This window comes from Dendropsophus ebraccatus, chromosome 12 (assembly GCF_027789765.1).
Source record: "Dendropsophus ebraccatus isolate aDenEbr1 chromosome 12, aDenEbr1.pat, whole genome shotgun sequence".
NCBI lineage: Eukaryota > Metazoa > Chordata > Amphibia > Anura > Hylidae > Dendropsophus > Dendropsophus ebraccatus.
In genome coordinates, this window is record NC_091465.1 from 10,298,366 (window position 1) to 10,320,923 (window position 22,558).

The following is a 22,558-nucleotide window of genomic DNA, read 5'->3' on the forward strand; positions in this document are numbered from 1 at the left end:
CGTTAAGTCTTCCAGTACTTATTAGCTGCTGTATGTCCTGCTGCAAGTGGTGTATTCTTTCCAGTCTGACACAGTGCTGTCTGCTGCCACCTCTGTCCATGTCAGGAACTGTCCAGAGCAGGAGAAGTTTTCTATGGGGATTTGCTGCTGCCCTGGACAGTTTCTGACATGGACAGAGGTGGCAGCAGAGAGCATTGTGTCAGACTAGAGAGAATACACCACTTCCTGCAGGACTTGTAGCAGCTGATAAGTACTGTAAGACTGGAGTTTTTTAAATAAAAGCAAATTACCAATCTCTGTCACTTTCTGGCACCAGTTGTTTTTAAAGAAATTTTTTTGGGGTGAACAACCCCTTAAAGTTTTCCGGTCCCAGGCATGAATGCTGTTCCCAGGTTACTGTATTGTAGACTAAAAGCATATGGAAAGATGTGTCGAAACATTGCCATTGATGCCCTCGCTATCTGCATCCAAACCCGCAGCAGGTCACAATTGTGTTATGATTGATTGGAGATCGGAGGGGGCTCGTCATGTATGACTGAGAAAGCTTCTCACATTATACTTTATTTAAGGAAAGTGGGAAGCTTTTTATCGCTCTCGTGCACCTGGGTACTTCAGGAAACAAGCAGCAGAAGTCGATAAGGCGAGGTCTAATGGTGTCATGTATGAGGGAGGTGGCTGTTCTTAGTTCAATGTATTGCACCATTGGGGCCCAGCTTTCCAAGAGTCCTGAATGGCTAGGAGGGATGAATTCTATATGTTTTTTTTTTTTTTTACAGAAAACCCAATAAGATTTTAAATGCAGGTTTGGATGTGAATGGAGAAGGAAGTTTGGGATTCCTTTAACCCAGATCATATAGGGAAGAAGGGTCTCCAGTGCGGAGTTTACTCTGGCGGTACTCCGGTGGTGTACTCTTATCTCCTGATGTGTTCTCTTTCAGCAGGAGCCCGGAGGAGGCGTTCAGGGAGCGCACACCTGACACCTATGAATGGCCCTTTATCTGCACAATACCTGGGAAATATTTATAAAAAAAAAAAAATCACTTCCGCCTTATAAGCAGAACATGGAAATTTTACACGGTTTCAGACAAGTCTAATCACCGGTTATAGGATCTGACGTTGTTTGTCTTCTTTTATATGCTGTATTCTCTATAGAGCAACTTCCGTGTTATAGCAAAGGATCAGAAAAAGCATGAGATGACTTCAGTGGCTTCACAAGAGCTGGAGGGGTCATAGGTTACAGACCACCCATCCGATTGGGAACTTCCTCCTCTGGGGAGTTTTTGGCTTGGCTTATTAAATTGCCCCAGTCATGTTCTAAGGCAGGGATGGGAAATATTTGGCCCTCCAGCTGTTGCAAAACTACAATTCCCATCATGCCTGGACAGCCAAAGCTAAAGCTTTGGCTGTCCAGGCATGATGGGAATTGTAGTTTTGCAACAGCTGGAGGGCTGAAGGTTCCCCATCCCTGTTCTAAGGCTTCTTAGAGGAGTCACGCTATGACTTGAAGGGAACAGTCTCCAAAATGTGGCACCGGCGAGCTGTTTTGCATATTTCTTCCATTGCAGAATTTTTCTTCCACGTTGAAATTATTGTAGAAAAATTCTCATCCAATCCGTGTTCCTTCCACAACAGGGATTGCAGGCTGCAGATCGCAAAGATCTGCTGATCATTGTTGCCATTTCAGTTTTTTCCCCCATAAACCCCTGTAAACTCTCACCCAGTTTACCACTTCTATATTTTGCTTTGGATTATACCTGCAGGTATAACCCATCCAGTATGAATTTACCCCACACTCCGGAGGTCAACCATGAATTGTTCCCAAAAAAAAAAGTTTTCCTTTCAAATCAACTGGTGCTGGAAAGTGCTTTGCTATTTACTTATTACTTATTGTTATTAAAGAGATTTATTATTTACTTCTATTAAAAAAAAAATCTCCAGTCTTCCAGTACTTATCAGCTGCTTCATGTCCTGCTGGAAGTGGTGTATTAAGTTTTCTATTGGGATTTGCTACTGCTCTGGACAGTTTCTGACATGGACAGAGGGGGCAGCAGAGAGCACTGTGTCAGACTGGAGGAAATACACCACTTCCTGCAGGACATAGAGCAGCTGATAAGTACTGTAAGACTTGAGATTTTTTTTAAATAATATTTAGTAAAGTAAATTACAAATCTATGGCACTTTCTGGCACCAGTTGATTTGAAAGAAAGAATTTTTTGCTGAACGATCCCTTCAATAGTCACGTAGAGATTTCTTTTTCAGTAATGTAATTTCCTTTTTTTTTTTTTTTTTTTTTTTTGCATCCATGTTGCCGTTTCCTGCTTTGTCCTTACACGCAGTATCGATGGTTTTCTAAGCTAACTAGGTTTAGATTTATTTGATCTCAGGTATGGCCCGCTCCCTGTCTCGTGTCTGCAGTCTGCGCACAGTCTCCTCTTTATCACCCGTCATGCTCCGTCTTCCTCTCCCCTTGTCTCGCCTGCAGCACCTTTAATAAACACACATCACAACAGCTTCCTGTACGGCTCTAATTTCAAGGCAGTGAGTGCGATAGATAATCCTCCTCTCAGGTGAGGAGGACAGGTGCCTGGAGCGAGGCGCTGTGTTTGAGCACTGTCAGCTTGAGAGGCCGATGAGTACTCCTCGTAATGGCTGTGAAGTGTAACCTATTTCTGTACTGCCGGCAGGGATGCCAGCAATGACCTCTGTCTGGGCACATAAAGCTGAATGGAGCTGCCAAACTGGTCTGAATTGACTAATATAGCTGTATGCTGAGGTAGCAAAGCTGAGTTTGTATGGTTATAGCACAATGTGTAAAATCTGAAGCATGTGATACTTTAAAGGGGTACTCCGGCGAAAATCTTTTTCTTATATATCAACTGGTTTCAGAAAGTTATACAGATTTGTAATTTACTTCTATCTAAAAATCTCAAGTCTTCTTGTACTTATCAGCTGCTGGATGTCCTGGAGGAAGTGATATATTCTTTCCGGTCTGAGACAGTGCTCTCTGCTGCCACCTCTGTCCAGAGCAGGAGAGGTTTTCTATGGGGATTTGCTCCTGCTCTGGACAGAGGTAGCAGCAGCGAGCACTGTGTCAGACTGGAGAGAATACACCACTTCCTGCAGGACATACAGTAGCTGATAAGTACTAAAAAGACTGGAGATTTTTAAATAGAAGTAAATTACAAATCTGTATAATTTTCTGACACCAGTTGATTTGAAAGAAAAACATTTTCACTGGAGTACCCCTTTAACATATCTCACCAGTTAGACCTTTTGCAGGTGTTTTGCCCCCTTAAGGACATATAGCAGTGCAGGCTCCATTGTCCGGCTCACTTCTGACCTCTAAGTGTCTCTTCATGGAGTTTCTTGTTACCGTAGTCTTCGTAATGAGTTTGAATTTGTTTTCTTTTATTCTCTGCCAATAGTCTTAATATTGTCGCCTCTCCCGAGTGCCCGTTCCTAGGGCTGCGGACTCTGTAAACATTATTTCCATTTCAGACAAAGTATTAGGGTTGGGCTTGTAACCCTGACTGCTACACAACACAGGCATGGCAGCCGAGCGTTAAATGATCAGCTTTATTATAGCGCAATAGTCAGAGACCCATGCTGCAATAACTGAGAGTATTCTATATAGCCATTTCTCTGACTATTGCCCACTGTCCTCTATATCAGGGATGGGGAACCTTCAGCCCTCCAGCTGTTTTAAAACTACAATTCCCATCATGCCTGGACAGCCAAAGCTAAAGCTGGAGGGTCGAAGGTTCCCTATTCCTGCTGTACAGTTTGATACCTATTAGTAATTTCCGTCCCCTGGTGCCAGTGCCACCACCTCCCCATCATGGTAATCTAAGAAGAGTTCTTGGGACAAAGCTTTATTTCGTTACCCTAGCCCTTAAAGGGGTACTCCGGTGAAAATCTTTTTCTTTCAGATGAACTCGTTTCAGAAAATTATATAGATTTGTAATTGACTTCTATTTATAAATGTATAGTCTTCCCAAACTTATCAGGTGCTGCAGGAAGTGGTGTATTCTCTCCAGTCTGACACAGTGCTCTCTGCTGCCACCTCTGTCCATGTCAGGAACTGTCCAGAGCAGGAGAGGTTTTCTATGGGGATTTGCTGCTGCTCTGGACAGTTCCTGACATGGACAGAGGTGGCAGCAGAGAGCACCGTGTCACACTAGAGAGAATATACCACTTCCTGCAGGACATACAGCAGCTGATAAGTACTGGGAAACTTAACATTATTAAAGAGAAGTAAATTACAAATCTATATAACTTTCTGAAACCAGTTGATTTTAATAAATTCCACTTTTATGTAAATGTTTGGTCAGGGCAGAACGCCTTGTTGGTGCCACATTGACGTCCATTATCTACACCTTTTAGTCATTCCGACAGATACATTTAGATACATTTCAAGTGCTCCTTCCTGTAGAAAATCTTGACTGAGGATAAACATCTGATTCAGCCTGCGCCAAAATCAGCCCAAGAGTTAAGCAATGGCGCCCCGGTCTCTGCCCACATTGTGACTATGGTCGTTAGCGTTCTATCCCTCTTCTGACCTACAACAGTCTCTAATCTCCCTTGTAGCGGGTGACCATAATCCGTAATTTTACAGCCTGACAAACTCCGGTCTCTTGTATCCTGTGCCTCTCCAGCGGAATTTATAAAGAATATTTACAGGAAGGAAGCCCCCAGTCTGTCCCGTAGAGAAGGGAGGACACAAGGCATTGAGTACTATGGCGCCCCTGACATGCTGCACATTGTATGACATTGATATTTTTATGCCTTGTACCTCACACGTTCCCCCAGACCCGCGATGAGCACGGACAGGGCTGATTTAGAGAGTGGCGTTAGATTGCCGGTAATTGCACGGATGAGGCCCCCCGCTCTATGATCTTGGAGATGTCTCTCTATCTCCTTGATGCGGAGAATCACAGTCAGCGGAGATTTATTCTTTGCTATGATAAGGAGGCAGCATATTGAGCTCCGGTGCAGTAATAGTGATTCACGGGATTGGCTCCTAAGCACCTTCATTGTGAAACGCTCTGGTGAGTCTTTTTTTTTTTTTTTTTTTGAAAATGAAGGTTAAAACGTTCTGGCGACTCGGTGCCATGTCCGCTAAGCCGTTCTCTCCCTCCAGTCACTGGATGCAGGACTCTGCGGCATTGCCTGGAAAATCACACAGGACGGAATCAACTAAAGGGAAATGTAACATTTTAATTTAAAAAAGTAATTAATATTGTTAATAATCTTTTGATCTGTTGGTTACATATCCTCGTGTCATGTGACCTCTAAAGCATTGATTCCGCAACCTGTGCTGGACATGCTGGGGTTCGTAATGTCGCAGCAGCTTCAGGTTGCAGACTGCTGTCCTCAGTGTATGTTCACCTGCAGAACACATGCACCACATGAGCAGCAGGTCTGCAGAGTGTGAACGTACTCTTAAGGAGTTTATGCTGCGGACTTATAGGGATGAACTTGGTCAGCCTTAGTAACTAGATAAGCCGCGCTATACAAACACCCATCTACAGGTATTACAGGGATTGGAGTGTGCCAGAAAACGTTGCCCCCCAACCATTATACCCCCTCCACTGGCACGACTCTTTCACACCTGACCAGGAAGAAATCATCAATTTGTGATAGATCTGGATCCATCTGACTGGCCATGTTCCCCCACAGAGATCTGGATCCATCCGACCGACCATGTTTCTTCACAGAGATCTGGATCCATCCGATCAGCCATGTTTCTCCACAGAGATCTGGATCCATCTGACCAGCCATGTTTCTGCACAGAGATCTGGATCCATCTGACCGGCCATGTTTCTGCACAGAGATCTGGATCCATCCGATCGGTCATGTTTCTCCACAGAGATCTTCATTCATCTGACCAACCATGTTTCTCCACAGAGATCTGGATCCATCTGACCGGCCTTGTTCCTCCAAAAAGATCTGGATCCATCTGACCGGCCTTGTTTCTCCACAGAGATCTGGATCCATCTGACTGGCCATTTTTCTCCATAGAGATCTGGATCCATCTGACGGTCCATGTTCCTCCACAAAGATCTGGATCCATCTGACCGGCCATGTTTCTCCACAGAGATCTGGATCCATCTGTCCGGCCATGTTTCTCCACAGAGATCTTCATCCATCTTACCGGCCATGTTTCTTTACAGAGATCTGAATCCATCTGACCGGCCTTGTTCCTACACAGAGATCTGGATCCATCTGTCCGGCCATGTTTCTCCACAGAGATCTGGATCCATCTGTCCGGCCATGTTTCTCCACAGAGATCTTCATCCATCTTACCGGCCATGTTTCTTTACAGAGATCTGGATCCATCTGACCTGCCATGTTTCTCCATAGAGATCTGGATCCATCTGACCGGCATTTTCCTCCACAAAGATCTGGATCCATCTAACTGGCCATGTTTCTCCACAGAGATCTGGATCCATCTGACCGGCCATGTTTCTCCACAGAGATCTGGGTCCATCTGACCGGCCTTGTTTCTCCACAGAGATCTGGGTCCATCTGACCGGCCATGTTTCTGCACAGAGATCTGGCTCTATCTGACCGGCCATGCTTCTCCTCTTCTCAGTGCTGCAGCTTTTGCTCTTTTGCCCCTATTGTCTTTAATTAGACAGGACATAATCCATCCATGTACGACGGTCTGTCCTCCTTGGTCTATGAGAGTGTGACCACTGTCAGATCCACTGTTGTATCCCTATAACTATTGATGATATTCACTGTTGTATCCCTATAGCTATTGATGATATTCTACTCCATCCAGGTAACAATCAGAGATAGGCACATACTTCCTGGGATGGCATTTGTATTTTTGCTGGTTTATATTATGTATATTATACCATTGTTTTATCTAAAGCTGTATTTTTGTATTATTTGAGCTGAATCTGACCTGTACCTTCCAATATTAACAGCTAGGGGGCAACCTAGAGCTGTGCTCATTGGATTTTCTGTCCTGTCTAAGCGTAACCCTTTAAGGTCATTGAAGTGAATTTGCTTACATGTTATTTTAGTTACAGAAAGTCTTTACCCGTAGGTGCCCGTGGCTGTAGGTGTGCAGACATGGGGTCACACATTGGGACTATAGTAATTTCTTGCATGGGTTGCCCAGGTTTGGCCAGATTAATACTTTTGTTTGTTTTAGACAGTGAAGTGTTGTGATATAATATATACCCAAGAGGTGAGACCCGGAATCCCTTAGAGCACAGGTGTCAGACTGCAGCCCTCCAGCCGTTGCAAGATGGGAGTTGTAGTTTTGTATATACACAGGGACCCCTCCAGCAGAATAGTAAGCGCAGCTCTGGAGTATAATACAGAATGTAACTCAGGATCAGTAATGTAATGTATGTACACAGTGACCTCTCCAGAAGAATAGTGAGTGCAGCTCTGGAGTATAATACAGGATGTAACTCAGGATCAGTAATGTAATGTATGTACACAGTGACCTCTCCAGAAGAATAGTGAGTGCAGCTCTGGAGTATAATACAGGATGTAACTCAGGATCAGTAATGAAATGTATGTACACAGTGACCCTTGCAGCAGAATAGTGTGGTTCAACATGGACCAATCAGGAAGTAAGAATCACTGAGCTGTGCAGGGGGCCAGTGACAGAGACTTCTCTATACAGTAGTGTGTATAGCTGAGTGTGAGTGCAGGCACATTATAGCAGGAATGGAGAAGATGGGAAACACAAGGGCTGACGGAGACTGCAGGGAGCATGAAGGAATGAGCTGGACAGATGTGGGCACATACATGCAGGGAAGAGAGGGGTTACACCTATGAAGAGATTACCTCCATAGTCCTGTCCCCACCAAGGTACCACTGTAAATGTGTGAGTGTGTGTATATATATATATATATATATATATATATATATATATATATATATATACACACACACACACGCACACACACATGCACACGCACACGCACAAATATACTTGGCAGCCTCCACTTATGGGAAGGTCGGTGTATTTCTCTAAATAACTAGTTAGATAAATAACTCTTACGCTCCTATTTGTTGTTTGTTTGTTTTTTTATATTTAAAATAGCTCTTCACCATTTACCCTCTAGACTCCTGTTCAGATGGATCTGTGCAAGGTGAATCAGTGCTTGTATATATAGTAACATGGGATCTCTCCAGTACTGCAAGATTTTCCACCCTTTCCACATAGACGATGTTCCATATATTGCTGTACGGGACTCCACCTGTATGATAATTGATTGAGGGGTGCCATCAGACAACCAAGAAAATTCTGAGTCTAGGGATGGGGAAACTCCGACCCTCCAGCTGCAAAACTACAATCCCCATCGTGCCTGGACAGCTGAAGCTTTGGCTGCCTAGGCATGATGGGAATTGTAGTCCTGTAGCAGCTGGAGGGCCGAAGGTTCCCCTTTCCTGGTTTAGATCAGAAACAAAAATATCTGAGGGTTGTGATATAATCTTAAAAGATATCGCAGGACCTGTCACCCTAAGGCCTTATTCACACGTCCCATAAATTTGTCCATAATTGCGGGTCCGCAATCACGGTTCATCTTAGAGAGCTCATTGATTTCTATCGGTCTATTCGAAAATGTCCGTTTTTACTTTGATCCGTAATCCGTTCCGTAAAAAGATAAAAAGGACATGTCCTAGTGCGGATTGTGATTGCGGTACGGATTACCAATAGAAGTCTATGGGATCCGTATTTTTTACGGATGTCGCTTTCGTGCCGTCTGTAAAAAAAAAAAAAAACACAGGTCAAGTCTAAGCAAACTACTACTGTTAACTTTTAACAGTAACGGGTACAATTACCGATACAAATACGGATGATTTTCTACAGAGAAAAAATTAGCGTGAGGATTTGCGGCCCAGAAAAATCACTGCATCACTGCATCACCTGACACCACTGCTGCATGTAGTACGGTGTTTGTAAGTATAAAGCGGCCGTGCAGCCAATGTAAACATTAGGGAGGCAGCAGCATCTTCAGACAACTGATGGGCGGTGATGCCAGGAGCTGGACCCCCGCCAATGTACTATTGATGGCCTATCCTGAGACCAGCCCATCAATTTTTAAAGGCTGGATTATACCTTGAGGCTTCCACCAGGCACACATTTTGCATGATGTCCATAAAACTGCTAGTAGTTTTACAGATTTCTGCCCATTTTTCACGCTTTTTTGACCTTAGGATTTCTATTGGAATTTTTTTAAAAAGGGGGGGGGGGGGGGGCAAGGGGAGATAACGCCAATTTATTTAGAGACATGAGAATTCTTTCAGAAAAGCACCATATTTGTAATTCATATTTTGCTATTGACTCTGCAGCACTTGCGAGTTCTAACTTTCCCTTTTAAGTCAGTGAGGAGAATCTAATGGATCTAATACAACAATTAAAGGGGTTATTAAAGCAAGGAAAAAACTGTGTCTTTCTTGCAAACATAGCGCCACCCCTGTCCTAAGGTTGTGTGTGGTATTACAATTCCGCTTTATTCACTACAGTGGAACTGAGCTGTAAAACCGCGCTGTTTCTAGAAGAAAGCGGAGGTGTTTTTCTAAGCCTAGACAACCCATTTAACATGCTTTGGGTTTAAGGGTGCCTTCACACATACCGACCTGAGCAGAAAACTCCCTGCGAGTTTCTGCTTCGAGCCGAAGTCCTGGAAGGCCCCTATCACTACATACAAGCAGTGGTCTGAAAGACTGCTGCGTGTATGTAATGCAGCCGCCCCCTTAACCCTTCGGCTCCCGCACCGCTGTCTCCATACATTACCTGGCTCTGGCTGCACGGGGTCCCGCTGTGCCGCCCAGCCAATCAGTGTGTTGCCCAGCCGCAGCCACTGATTGGCTGGGCGGCAGAGCAGGACCCCGGGACCCTGTGCTGCCAGAGCCAGGTAATGTATGGAGACAGCGGTGCGGGAGCCAAAGGGGTTAAGGGGGCGGCTGCATTACATACACACAGCGGTCTTTTAAATCACTGCTTGTATGTAGTGATAGGGGCCTTCCAGGACCTCTTCTCGTAGCAGAAACTCGCAGCAAGTTTTTTGCTGCGAGTCGGTATGTGTGAAGGCACCCTAAAATTGGACATGGTCAATCACAGAGAATAACCTGGAATAGAGAGATTTGCACCTTTTTCTGGGTTTTGGCTACAAATACTGACCAAAATACCATATGTGATCCCATCCTTAGGTTTCAAACGGCCATAATACGAACACCTTTTTGCATCCGTATTCCACCTGCAAGCCCTAGCCTGACCTTAGGTGACAAGTCGAGCTGACAGTAGTCCACACCAGCTACCAGCTACATACTACCCAGGTAGATGTCTACCATGGGGGGACACTATGTATTGGGGGGCGGGTTGGATAACAGAGGAGATGTCCACCATGGGGGACACTAGGGAGAGGCCTACCATGGGGGACACTATCTACTGTGAGGATACCAGGGAAGATGCCTAACATATACTATCTATTAGGCGGAGGACTAAAGAACAGGGGGATTACCTACAGTGGGGTGATGGAGAAGAGGGGGGCCCAGTCCAAACTTTGCTATGGGGTCCAGCCCTTTCCAGTTACACTGTAGGTCAGCATAGACTTGCAGCCGTAATACAACACTTTAAACGTTGTGGATTTTGAAATTCACCACGTGACCAAATTCTTTAAGGACCTATAAAGATTCAGTAGGGGTGACTATGTTTTCCGCCGGGTTTCACTCAGGGCCCTATTCCACAGGACGATTATCGTTCAGATTATCGTTAAATCGTTTGAATCTAAACGATAATCGTTCGTTTGAATAGCAGTTAACGATTAACGACCGAACGAGAAATCGTTGATCGTTTAATAAGACCTGGACCTATTTTTATCGGTAATCGTTGGCATTGAATAAGATGTCGTCCGGGTGTTCGCAGTAGTGACAAACGCAATAGCGACGAAAAGACGACCGCAAGAACGATCTTAAGTAACGATTATCGTGCCATGTAAATGGGTGAACGATTTCAGGTCTTTCACAATAGCTGTCATTTGGATTGTTTATCGTTAAAGATTATGCGAACGATAATCGTCCCGTGGGATAGTCTTCCCACCAGCAGAAACAATGGTTGGATAGAATGCGTAAGTAACTTGTATTGCCCACCATCTGCCACCTTTGAACTCTTTATACTTTCTATCTTTGTGTCTTTCTTTATATACACTGTTTCCTATGTAGCCATTGCTTTGAGTGTATCTGCCAGGCGGCTGGCTGTGTGTGAGCCCTGATACCTGTGTGGCGGTGGCGGCTGCTGGCACGGTGAAGACGAGCGTCTTTAGTGAGATCTACAGCCTCATAATTAGCCTGGTGCATTTCTCCCTGAGTGCTGGCATCAGCACTGTGCGATAGCCGCCTCTGATTAACGGCCGCTCTGCAACCATTTCCTTGTGCCACCGATGACCAAATTTGTCACTTCAGTTTTGACACAGACCTGATTTCTTGCTAAAACTTTGCTCTGCCGCTGCCGACTCCATCACTTAATGCTTCACATTGTTCATGGCGGTGGGGGCTGCTGAGCTAACCGGCGTTAATGTGTCGCCTTCTCCTCTCTCCAGCGCTGGATCCTCTTTATTATAGAGAGGCTGCAATATAGAGCTTCCCCTCTGTCTGCTGTCCCCTATGGGAGGTGTCCAGACCCCCCTTCCCCAGTGTCCGGCTAATTGTTTCCTGCATCTATTGAGATAACTTTTGACCTGTTTCTTTGTCTGGGGTTAATGGGCGTCTTCTCAGAGCAGACTGCTGAAATGGTCCCATTGCATCGGTTCTTATGTAGACGATTGCTTTTTCAGTAGAGTTATAGCTGTAGATTAAGAGGTTGCTGTCCCTTCTAGCATATGTGAACCACCGTGTATATGTGGGTCCATATTCAGCGCTATAAAGTATTGATTTTTAAATTGTCTTGGTCTTTCCCTCTGTGTTGATAGTCTGTAGTAACTTTCTACTCAGCTGTAAGGTCTTGACCACTAGGTGTCTCACTTTTCTACAGTCTGCTGCTTGTTGTTAGGAGAATTCTGTCTCTAGCTCGAGCAGGACAGAACACTGCTATGTACTTGAGAAAGAGATGGAGCCTGGGCTGTATACCCTGAGCCTATGACCTCCTACAGGGGATCCTTACTGACCTTGAAAGGTAAATCAAGGCTTCTCTCTCATTTCAGCTGCCGTATTTTGTATAACCGCTTCTTTGCTGTGCTGCTGCCACTCTCATGGCACCTTGCAAAGTGAGTGCATCAGTAACCCCTTCTCCCTCCACATGCCATCTATGGTAATGTACTATAAATCATCCCCTAGTACAATGCCAGCCTGTTGAGTCCTGTGCACTTTTACCAGCATATTATAGTGGTGAGTAGGTGCTGTGCAGTGATGGGCCAGACAGATAAGTAAGGACCTGTGTAAGTACTATTGGCAGATTTTCCAGCTCTGGGTGTACCTGAGATATCTCCTTGCAACATGGAGGAGACATTGAGGGGCATGCACGCACATATAGAGCCACTGGTCATCAAAAATGTCTTGCTGAGCATTCACGTGTAGGGGGGAATTGGGAGGCGCTCGCTTTAGATGGTGTACTGGCATGTAGATTAATATTTTTGACCTTATTCTGTAAGAATAACAACATATTTTAGCCTCCTACACATCAAAATGTTCTTCACCTATAGACATATCAGAAGCTTCTATTTTGGATCTTAGACCCTGACCGATCACTAGATGCACACTCAGCATGTTCCTTCCTGACTAATCTCATAATGCACACTTAACCACACGCTTTTCTCCCCATTCATTTTAGCGGCCGGTTGGACTGATTAAAACATTAGACTATAGGTTGGCCATACAAATGTGGGCTGAATCCACTGTCCATCTAATCCAGGGATGTGGAACCTGCGCCCCTCCAGCTGTTGCAAAACTAGCCTTAGTCTGTCCAGGCATGATGGGAATTGTAGTTTTGCAACATCCGGAGGGCTGCAGGTTCCCCATCCCTGATAAATGATTGAGTGGTGTGATCAGACAACCTAGAAAGTTCTAAATTCAGGAATTGGGAACCTCGGACTCTCCGACTAAAGCTTTGGCTGTCCAGGGATGATGGGAATTGTAGTTTTGCAACATCCAGAGGGCTGCAGGTGCCGTTTCTTTGGGCGGATGGCGGGATCTGCCTGCACATAGAATGTAGCCTATGGGACAGGGGGAACTTCAAGCAGGAGCGTGGGGGGCAAGCAATGGTATGGTAGTGTGCAAATACCCTAAGGGGGTAAAAGCTCCCGTATACTTTAATGTAAAGTCTTCCAACCCTGCTGATTTTGGTAAACGCTAATGCACGTAGGAGTGCTGCTCTGAAGGCTGTACAATTGTAAATGCAGCTCTGGAATAAAACAGCTCAGATTCAGAGTGTGGTTTGGGCCGGAGACCAGGGATGGACAGAATACTGTAAACTTATGTTACCTAGAAGAATCTTTAGTGATTCTCGGTGGTAAGGTGAATATGCTCCATCCCATTCCAAGATGACCTCTCTGCTAGCGTTCATGTAGATCCAAGACGTGGATCTGGTTTTATCCCTTTTAGAACTTTCCCATTCATCTTCTTTATATAGGCCGTGTTGTCTCCCTCCATCTTCTCACTTAATCTCCTCGCACATGTAAATTCACTTATCATGGTTTCTTAAAAGTCGCCTCCTCCCCTCCTCTACCTGACATCTAAATTGCTTTCAGTCACTGCTCCTTCTCCTGTTTTCCCTTAAATGAATTACTAATGACATCTTGCTCAATCATGGCCTCTCGGCAGGCACTCTCACTGTAATGTGCCCCATCCAAACCTTTTAAACTATTACCGACTCTATTTCCCAATTGAATCAGCGCCATCACAGGTGTAATAAGTAATCGTTTGACTTACACCTGCTCCGCTCTCCTTAATGTCCGGGATCCATGTTGGATGCTGGTAATTTCCTCTTTATTGCATTGTCCCATGGATCGGTTTTGCCTACATTTGCCATGATTAGTGAATTTACGGAAACAAGATATGTAAAGAGGTGGGAGGCGCTCTGGCGGAAGCCGTAGTTACCGAGGGGGCAAGGAAGGGGCGGCTGAAGACATGTATAGTCCCCCTCACACCAAGGACTGCGCAGCTGGACCTCCTTCCAAGATAAACCAATGCCTGAAAATGTTCTATTCTTCATATTTGTAACTTTTCTAGGAAACAGTCAGCATGGAGGCTAGCTGCAGATGCTGAATCTTATTATAACTTAAAGGGATAGTTCACAAAAAAAATCTTTCAAATTAACTGATGCCAGAGAGTGTCAGAGATTTGTAATTTGCTTCTATTAAAAAAATCTCCAGTCTTCCAGCACTTATCAGCTGCTGTATGTCCTGCAGGAAGTGGTGTATTCTTTCCAGTCTGACACAGTGCTCTCTGCTGCCACCTCTGTCCATGTCAGAAACTGTCCAGAGCAGCAGCAAATCCCCATAGAAAACCTCTCCTGCTCTCTAGACTGGAGAGAATACAACACTTCCTGCAGTACATGCAGCAGCTGATAAGTACTGGAAGACTTGAGATTTTTAAATAGAAGTAAATTACAAATATCTGGCACTTTCTGGCACAAGTTGATTTAAAAAAAAAAAAAAACTATTTTGGTTAACAACTCCTTTAAAGTTAGTAAAGTGACAGTGACATTTTAAAAGGAAATTGGACCATTTTGTCACTGGCTGCTGCATGACCCTAAAGGGGTTATGCAGGATTAAAACATACACAGCTACTTTCTTGCAAAAAAAAAAAAGCGCCATCCCTGTCATCAGGTTGTGTGTGGTATTACAGTTCAGCTCCATTCACTTCAATGGAACAGGGGAGGCGCTGTTTGGGCCATGTTGGGCCATGTTTTTCTAAGCCTGAAGAACCCCTTTAATTTCCCCTGTGGTGGTGCCACAGGGAAACTGTTCACCTATTGGCAGGTTTCTTTACAGATTACATACACCAGACATGACCCATAGACAGGAGAGGTGCTGAATTTAGAAGAAAGCAGTTTTTTTTATCCTGAACCATCAGGTTTTTTTCTGGGAAAAAAATTTAAATAATGGTAATAAAAAAAAAACACGTACTCGCCTGATGCTGGTTCTAACCTTGCCCGGTCTTGCATTTCACAGCTTCCTGTTCTCTATCCTGGCACATAGGTAATGCCCACTCAGCCAGTCCTGTGTGTCAGCTGCAGAACAGGAAGCTGTGAGCAGCGGGACTGGAAGCGGAGAGGGATCAGGGGGCAGGTGAGTAAAAAGTTTTTAGTTTTTTTTTTTTTTATTGCCAACCCTTAAAGTATTTTTTCTGAAAACAACTGTAATGTTAAAAGTAAAAAAATAACAAAAATCCGTAATCGAGATATAAATCCTTACCGTTATCCTCCGGTGTCCAGAGTTGGAGCTGCTACTACTGTGTTGCTTTGTGCGGCCACATTGACGGATTCTCTTTGATCTTCAGTTACAGTATATACCTTTGTGTATAGCTAGTGTTACAGTGTATCTCATCTCTGCCTCGTTCCCTGTTATTGCAGATCGCCACAGCCGTAAAGTTCCTGCAAAACCCCCGTGTGCGCCAGAGTCCCGTTTCCACCAGGAAAGACTTTCTCAAGAGAAAAGGTAATAAAATCCTTTAAGTAACTTGTGCGGGATATTAAAGGGGGTTTCCAAGATTAGAGAAACATGGCTTCTTTCTTCAAGAAGCAGCGCCTCCCCTGTGCAGTGTGTGCGGTATTGCAGCTCAGTTCAATTAAAGTGTCACTGTCTGTTTTTTTTTGTGTTTTTTTTTTTTTTTTTTTTTTTTCTTGCAGAAACCAATAGTCCAGGCGATTTTAAGAAACTTTGTATTTGGGTTTATTAGGCAAATATGCCATTATCTGCATTCAAAAAGACTTTCCCCAGGTCCCCCCCTCTCTTCTCTCTCTCATTCACTGCTTATTTTTAGGAAATCTCGACTCTCTTACATCAGTCAGGCCCTGTCTGTTCTATGGAGGGGGAGGGAGGAGGGAGATAAGTCGCCAGCAGAGAGCAAAGGATTACACAGCAGGACCTGTGTGAAAGCCGGTATTCAGAGGTCAGAGAGGTCAGTGCTGAGTTCAGAGGAGATAACCTGGTGATGTAGCTGTAAATTAACTCTTTGTTGTCCTGTTTTGGTGCCTTATCTCCCTCAACCCCTCCCCTCTCCATAAGAGAACCATGAAGACAGGGGGGAGAGCTTATAATTTTAGACAGTTTTGATAAATGAGGCCTAGGCAGAAATGAACATAACCATCGATAATGATCTCATCCCTTTAGCGGTGCGGGTTGTGCCTTGTAAGGGCCGGTAACCTCACGTCCCGGCAGATAATCCAGCACAGCATGGTCGTCCTCTCCTCTCCATCATTACATACGTCTCTATTAACCGTCCCTCTGTACAGACCCCGAGATTTAGTTGATGAGACCCTCATCAATTAGTGACATCCGTGCTCGCTCTAAGCCGCAGGATAAATGTCATCTGCCGCGCTCCGCGTGCTGCGGACTCAGAGAATGAGCTGGAAAATCACTGTAAGGTCACGGGGCGGCCATGCTCGGGGTCAGGGAAATCTCCCTCTGATTGGTCTAATTAGAGAGCGATTGATCCGGCTTCACCATATGCTTTCATGTAAAAGTGTATTGAGCCGCTGAAGTCGTACAGGGATCTATACTAAGTAGAGCTGCAGGCGCGGTACTTGTCCGACGTCCTGTGTTGTTTTTTTTTTTTCTTCTATTCATTGACTCTCAATTAAAGCTGATAGAAAGTGGTAAAAGTGACAGGAGAGGTTAACGGAATTATACTCCGGTATTAATTGTCGTAATTGTCTCAACACCTGTTACATGGAATCTCCTATACACAATGAGGTAGGGGGCGACCACACACAGCAGCAGCTTTGCTTCAGTGGGACAGTGAGCTAAGCCAATGGTTTATATACCATGGAAGGAAATTTTGATCCTAGCCTGGAAGCTTAAAGAGTGGATGTTGTCTCCTCCATGCTTTACACTGCTGTTTGTTGCCTTGTATGAAGGTGAACGCTGGTATCAGGTAAGGCAGGGGTAGGGAACCTTGGCTATCCAGCTGTTGCAAAACTACTACTCCCATCATGCCTGGATAGCTGAAGCTTTAGCTGTATCTCTTCGCCATCTCTGCCGTATCTCTTCACCACGGTGCACAATTATCTTTAGTCATACGTTAACATGGGCTTATTATTGCCATAGAATGAGTATTTGCGCCAAAAATTCTGAGGTCCAGGCCAGGGCTGCCGTAGACTCCATGCTATGAACGGCGCTATCGTCGGCCACATTGCAGCAGATACGTTTAATACGTGACCCCGACTGTAAGGTGATTGTTCACGGCGGAGAAGACGAGCATGTTTTTTTTTTTTTTTTTTTTTTTTTTTGTTTTCAGGATATAAGTTTATTTTTGGGAGCTAAAAGCCGCAAAAAGCCATTGTTTTCCTAATGTCTATTGTGGGATGTCGCCATGGTAACTTTATAGACTGCACTTGTCTCAGGAGAGTCATCCATTTTGTATCTCCCCTCCCTTCATACTTAATATTTCAGCTGCTCATAAAAAGCACCAGAAAGGGCAAGAGGAAATTATTTAAATTAAATCACAAAAAAATGGTGATTAGTGCCGGTTACGAATTTAACCCCTTCACCGCCGGCAGACGATTTACTCCTTTTCAGAGGAATCGCTTGCACAATATGGTGCAAATTCTTAGTACTTCGAGGAGAACATGACTTTATTGTGAAATAAACGCACTGCACGGTGCAGGTCATGGAGATAATTGTATGGAGGTCTCCTCTATTTGTCAAAGAGGGAAGGTTGGAGCCCCCCAAATATCAATGCAAATTAGTCCCAAGCAAGAGTCTACCCTGCATGTCATGTGATACCTATTAACCAGTCTCCGGACTTCTCCTTTAAAGCTATCAGCAGGTTAGAGGAATCTAAGCTACTGAAATGTCCCTATTGCACAGGAGAGGCTGGGGAGGATGATTTGTCTCTTACTTTCATCCTTGTCGCTGTTCCGGTGCAGCAAGTCGGGTTCTCCACAGTCAGGTGAGGCCATTTGGAGCACTTGCCACCCCCATAGCGCCAATCTGGCCCTTGGCTGGCCCGCTCCATTCATTACCATTAGAAAGGGATGGGCCAGCCGGGGGCGGATCGGCTCTATGGGGTGCGGGCAGTGGTCCTAATGGTCTCACCTGACCATGGAGAAAACGACTAGCTGCTCCAGAACAACGCAGAGGATGAAAGTAAGAGACAAATCATCCTCCCCAGCCTCTCCTGTGCAACAGGGACATATCAGCAGGTTAGATTTGTCTAACTTGCTGCTGGTTCCCTTTTAAACAAAGATTCTGTAACAAAAATAAGTAATAAAAATAGTAAGTTGAGTGCATTCTTTAAAGGGATTGTTATTTTGGTTGTGTGGGATGGGGAAGGCCGCACATCGTCTGATCTGATAGAAATGTTTACTTTGGTGGTTTCTTCTAAGGTAAAAAAAAAAAATATATATATATATATATATATATATAAGTCAAACTGGGAAGTAGATGTTTAGGCGTGGCACTTTAAGGAATGGGAGAAAAGATCCCTTGTAATGTTAAGTGGTTGACTCAAGTTCCTGTGTGATGTAGGGAGCCGTTCCCTCATATATTGTTGATTTGAGACACATTAGCTCCTAATTTATTTATTTATTTATTTTTAGATCAGGAAACCGAGAAAAAGCCAACTGTGGGATCCTATACCATGAGTGTTATGTTGTCCACAGTGGTGATTAGTGTTGAGCGAACTTCAGAAATGCAGCCAGGTTTGGCCATGTGACCGAATCCAAACACTCGGCATTCAATACCCGGCGTCTGGAAAAATTGGGTGCGCCCTAGGGAGTCCTGGAAAAGTGGGATACAGCCATAGCCAAAGGGTGGTATTACACGGGCCGAGCAGGGCCCGATAATACCTGTAAACGAGAAGCGATCTGCTAGATCGTTGCTCGTTTACTGGGCCTATTACACGGCCCGATAATCGTTTGACAAGAGCTGCAAGGACATCGTTACCGATGTCCTTGCAGCCCTTGCTAAACTGGCATACATTACCCATCCACGTTCCAGGGCTGCTCCTGCCGTCCGCTTCACCCCGGGTCCCGTGCGCGCTCTAGCTTCACAGCGGCCTGTCAGCTGGTAGGCCGCTCAGTTTTTATGGTACCCCTAGGGTTGGATCCAATTTCTCTACTTTTTGGATGTTCGCTCAAAACTAGTGGGGATACCCATGTGGGCCACAGTTGACCATTGTAGATATGGACAATATGTCAACATTAGGCCAAAAAATTTACCAAACTTTTTGGGTGCCATGCCGCTTCATATTGGACAGGACACTAGAAATCGCCTCCCCTGTACCAGGTAGTGCACATGGCCCCTTATTCAGATCCCAAAGAATAAATTAAAAAAACAGACCACATTCACATTGTAGTTCCCATTTTTAACAGATGAAGTGCTGGACACCAATGAACCCCATCGACATATCGGAGGCGTCCATCGTTTTGCCATGAGAAATAGAGCTCCGTGCTTCCGTAAAATAGACAGTTTTTTAGTAAATCTGCCCCACTTTAGATTGAGTTACTGAGTCGGTTATCGAACGCCGCTTATCCCCGTGTCATTATGTGCAAGGTACAAAACATGTTTTACCTTCTAAAGTGTTCTGGTAAATCAGTGCAAATTATCATTGACGATAATCTATTTCCTCCTCCTTTTTTTTTTTTTTCCTTCCAGTTTTGATTTTTTTTTTTTATTATGATAATTTTTGCACATTTTGCTAATGTGCAGATCAGCAGGGAGCGATTAATTATAAAAGCCTTGGGATTTCAGCGGCTCGGTGAAAGCATCGACAACACATCCTAAAAGCCATGTTGATTACCCAGGGTAACCGGAGATTGGGACCGCTGCTTGCCAAGATCTCGTCAGCACCCATTTTTTTTTTGTTTCTACAATATTCTGAGTGCTTGGCACTGCTGGCATGGAAAACCGCCAACTCCGATCTCCCAGAAGTAGCGAGGACAGGATGTCGCTTGATCCATAGCAGCTTGGAGCGAGTCTAGATCTGAGGATAACCCTACCCTATGCGGCCATTTACACACTCTGGTTCTTCTGTGGTCGGCCGCTATTAACATATCATGTCTTTCTGTAATTTAACCATCCATTTAATTAATTAACACTTTTTTTTGTTAAAATCCGTTTTTGCAGCATTAGCTTCTGTTTCTGTGGTTTTGGATTGTTTTTTTTTTTTTTTTTTTGTCACCTCTGGAGAAAACCACATCACTCTGCCTAACACATAGGGATTTGTTCTCTTAAAGGGGCACCAAGCCGAAGGTCTATTTTCTGTTCACTTTCTGTGCAACCCACAAGCTCTGCCCGGCAAAGGGACTGACTGTTGTTTTCTATGAAATGATAAAATCTAATGACTCCTATTATGGCTGCATTACATCCTATACATCCTCCTTAAATCACCAAGAACACTTATCTGCTGTGAGCAAGATGGGAGGTAAGCGTATGATCGCTGGGGATCCAACTGCTGGGACCCCCCTTCATCTCATGGATAGGAGATCTGAGTTTTCCATCATAATGGAGCAGCATTGTGGGTTCACTGCCCTTCTATACATTGTGGATATTGGACTACCAGCGATCATACTTATACCCTATCCATAGAACAGGGCATAAGTGTTGGCGTGTTTACCTCTTTAAAGGGGGTGTCTTATTCTAGCGGAAGGTCCTAAGCCAAAACGAAAGGTTGCAGCTCCCATTCTCGACTCAAGCTGTCCATGTGTTCCATGGATAACCATTTGTCTGAGAATTATTGACTAGTGGAGCATAATGAAGGTTTTCTGTAGAAGTGGTATATGGGGGTGGTCAGCTGTTCTCACCAAGGGGCATCTCTTTAATGCAATCGTGCCTTTAGAGGGGTACTGGTGTCAGAAAGTGCCAGAGATTTGTAATTTACTTCTATTATTAAAAAAAAACCTCAAGTCTTCCAGTACTTATCAACTGCTGTATGTCCTGCAGGAAGTGGTTTATTCTTTTCAGTCTGACACAGTGCTCTCTGCTGCCACCTCTGTCCATGTCAGGAACTGTCCAGAGCAGCAGCAAATCCCCATAGAAAACCTCTCCTGCTCGTCAGACTGGAAAGAATACACCACTCTCTGTAGGGCATTTAGCAGCTTATAAGTACTGGAAGACTTAAGATTTTTTGCCACTTTCTGACACCAGATCTTTTTTTTTTTCTGGAGTACTCCTTTAAAGAAGGAATGGGGGACCTTTAGCCCTCCAACTGGTACAAACCTAAAATTCCCATAATGCTTTTTTGGCTTTCACTTTCAAGGCATGATGGGAATTGTAGTTGTGCAACAACTGGATGGCCTATGGTTGCCCATGCCTGCTTTAAAGGGACACTCAAAACTGATACACCATGATGTCTAGTGAAGGTCTGAGGGGCGGAGTGCCACCAAGGTTCTCTCAGTTGTGTTCTTTTTAACCATGTGCCCTACCCCAACCCCCCAGGCCTAACAGGGATCTCCACAGACAACAGGGAGACGTAGATTGTATTGACCTGCACAGAAAATGAGCAAAAACCTATCACCTATGCACAAGATAGCAAATAAGTATCTAAAAGGTGGGAGAATCAAGCTTTCATCTGTCGGGGTGGTGAGAAATTCACAGCTAGCATTTCCAGCACGTACGTATTATTTTGCACTTTATATCCATCGGCACATTTATAGGAGAAGGAAAAGAAATAAGAAATTTTTATGGAAAAACTCTATCGGACAAACTTTAATTCATGAACATCCAAGGGCTAATGCTGCAGATAGAAGCTTCTATAGGAAATAGTCTTGGTTTTTCCATTTTACACTGACACGCTCCGCACGCGGGGCCGTGCTCGCCTTCATCCATTCACTTATAAGTGCAGAGACGCGTCTGTGTGCGAGTGGTCCAGCTATTCCTATGATGGATGCTGTATCGAGGCTCTAAATATATGCACAAGGACTTAATATTATGTAAAAAGACCAATTCTTCCAGATGGAGGGGTCATAGTCGCGCCCCTGAGTTGGACAACCGTGATCTTTGTAATAAATCATTAGTATCTATTGGAATGTTCTTGGTTCTCTCCCATATTTATAAATTTATTTACCCCTTGCTGTCATGACAGAGGCCAAGCGGGTTGAGGCTGTCTACCGATGACAAGATCTTCTGTGATATACGGCAGGCCGCCATGCATGCTTCTGTTTGTAAACCTTGCGAGGCCGAGACAGGAGATGAATGTAGCATCTGGTTTAACCTCTTCTTCACCGCTCTGCGTCTTGCAAGAAGGCACCTAAAGGGTTAAGGAAATGGAACCGTCCTTGAATGGAATCTCGTTACCGTGAAAGCCTTTTTAGCATTGATTTCATAACAGTCTTAATTTAATAGATCCGTCATTACCGAGAAGTCCTGGGAGTCGGGCCTAGCTTTCCAGGTCACCGACCTTTTAATTACAAACCTTGCTCTGATGG

The 22,558-nt window shown here is 44.5% G+C and overlaps 1 protein-coding gene across 3 annotated transcripts in view; it reads left to right on the forward strand.

Moving 5' to 3' along the window:
- The window catches only part of PEX14 (peroxisomal biogenesis factor 14), a 99,424-nt gene that overhangs the window by 37,706 nt on the left and 39,160 nt on the right, over window positions 1-22,558 (forward strand). For all 3 annotated transcript variants that reach the window (XM_069948143.1, XM_069948144.1, XM_069948145.1), the window contains exon 3: window positions 15,542-15,626. In XM_069948143.1, the coding sequence (XP_069804244.1) occupies window positions 15,542-15,626 (85 nt within the window). The remainder of the gene's footprint in view (window positions 1-15,541; window positions 15,627-22,558) is intronic.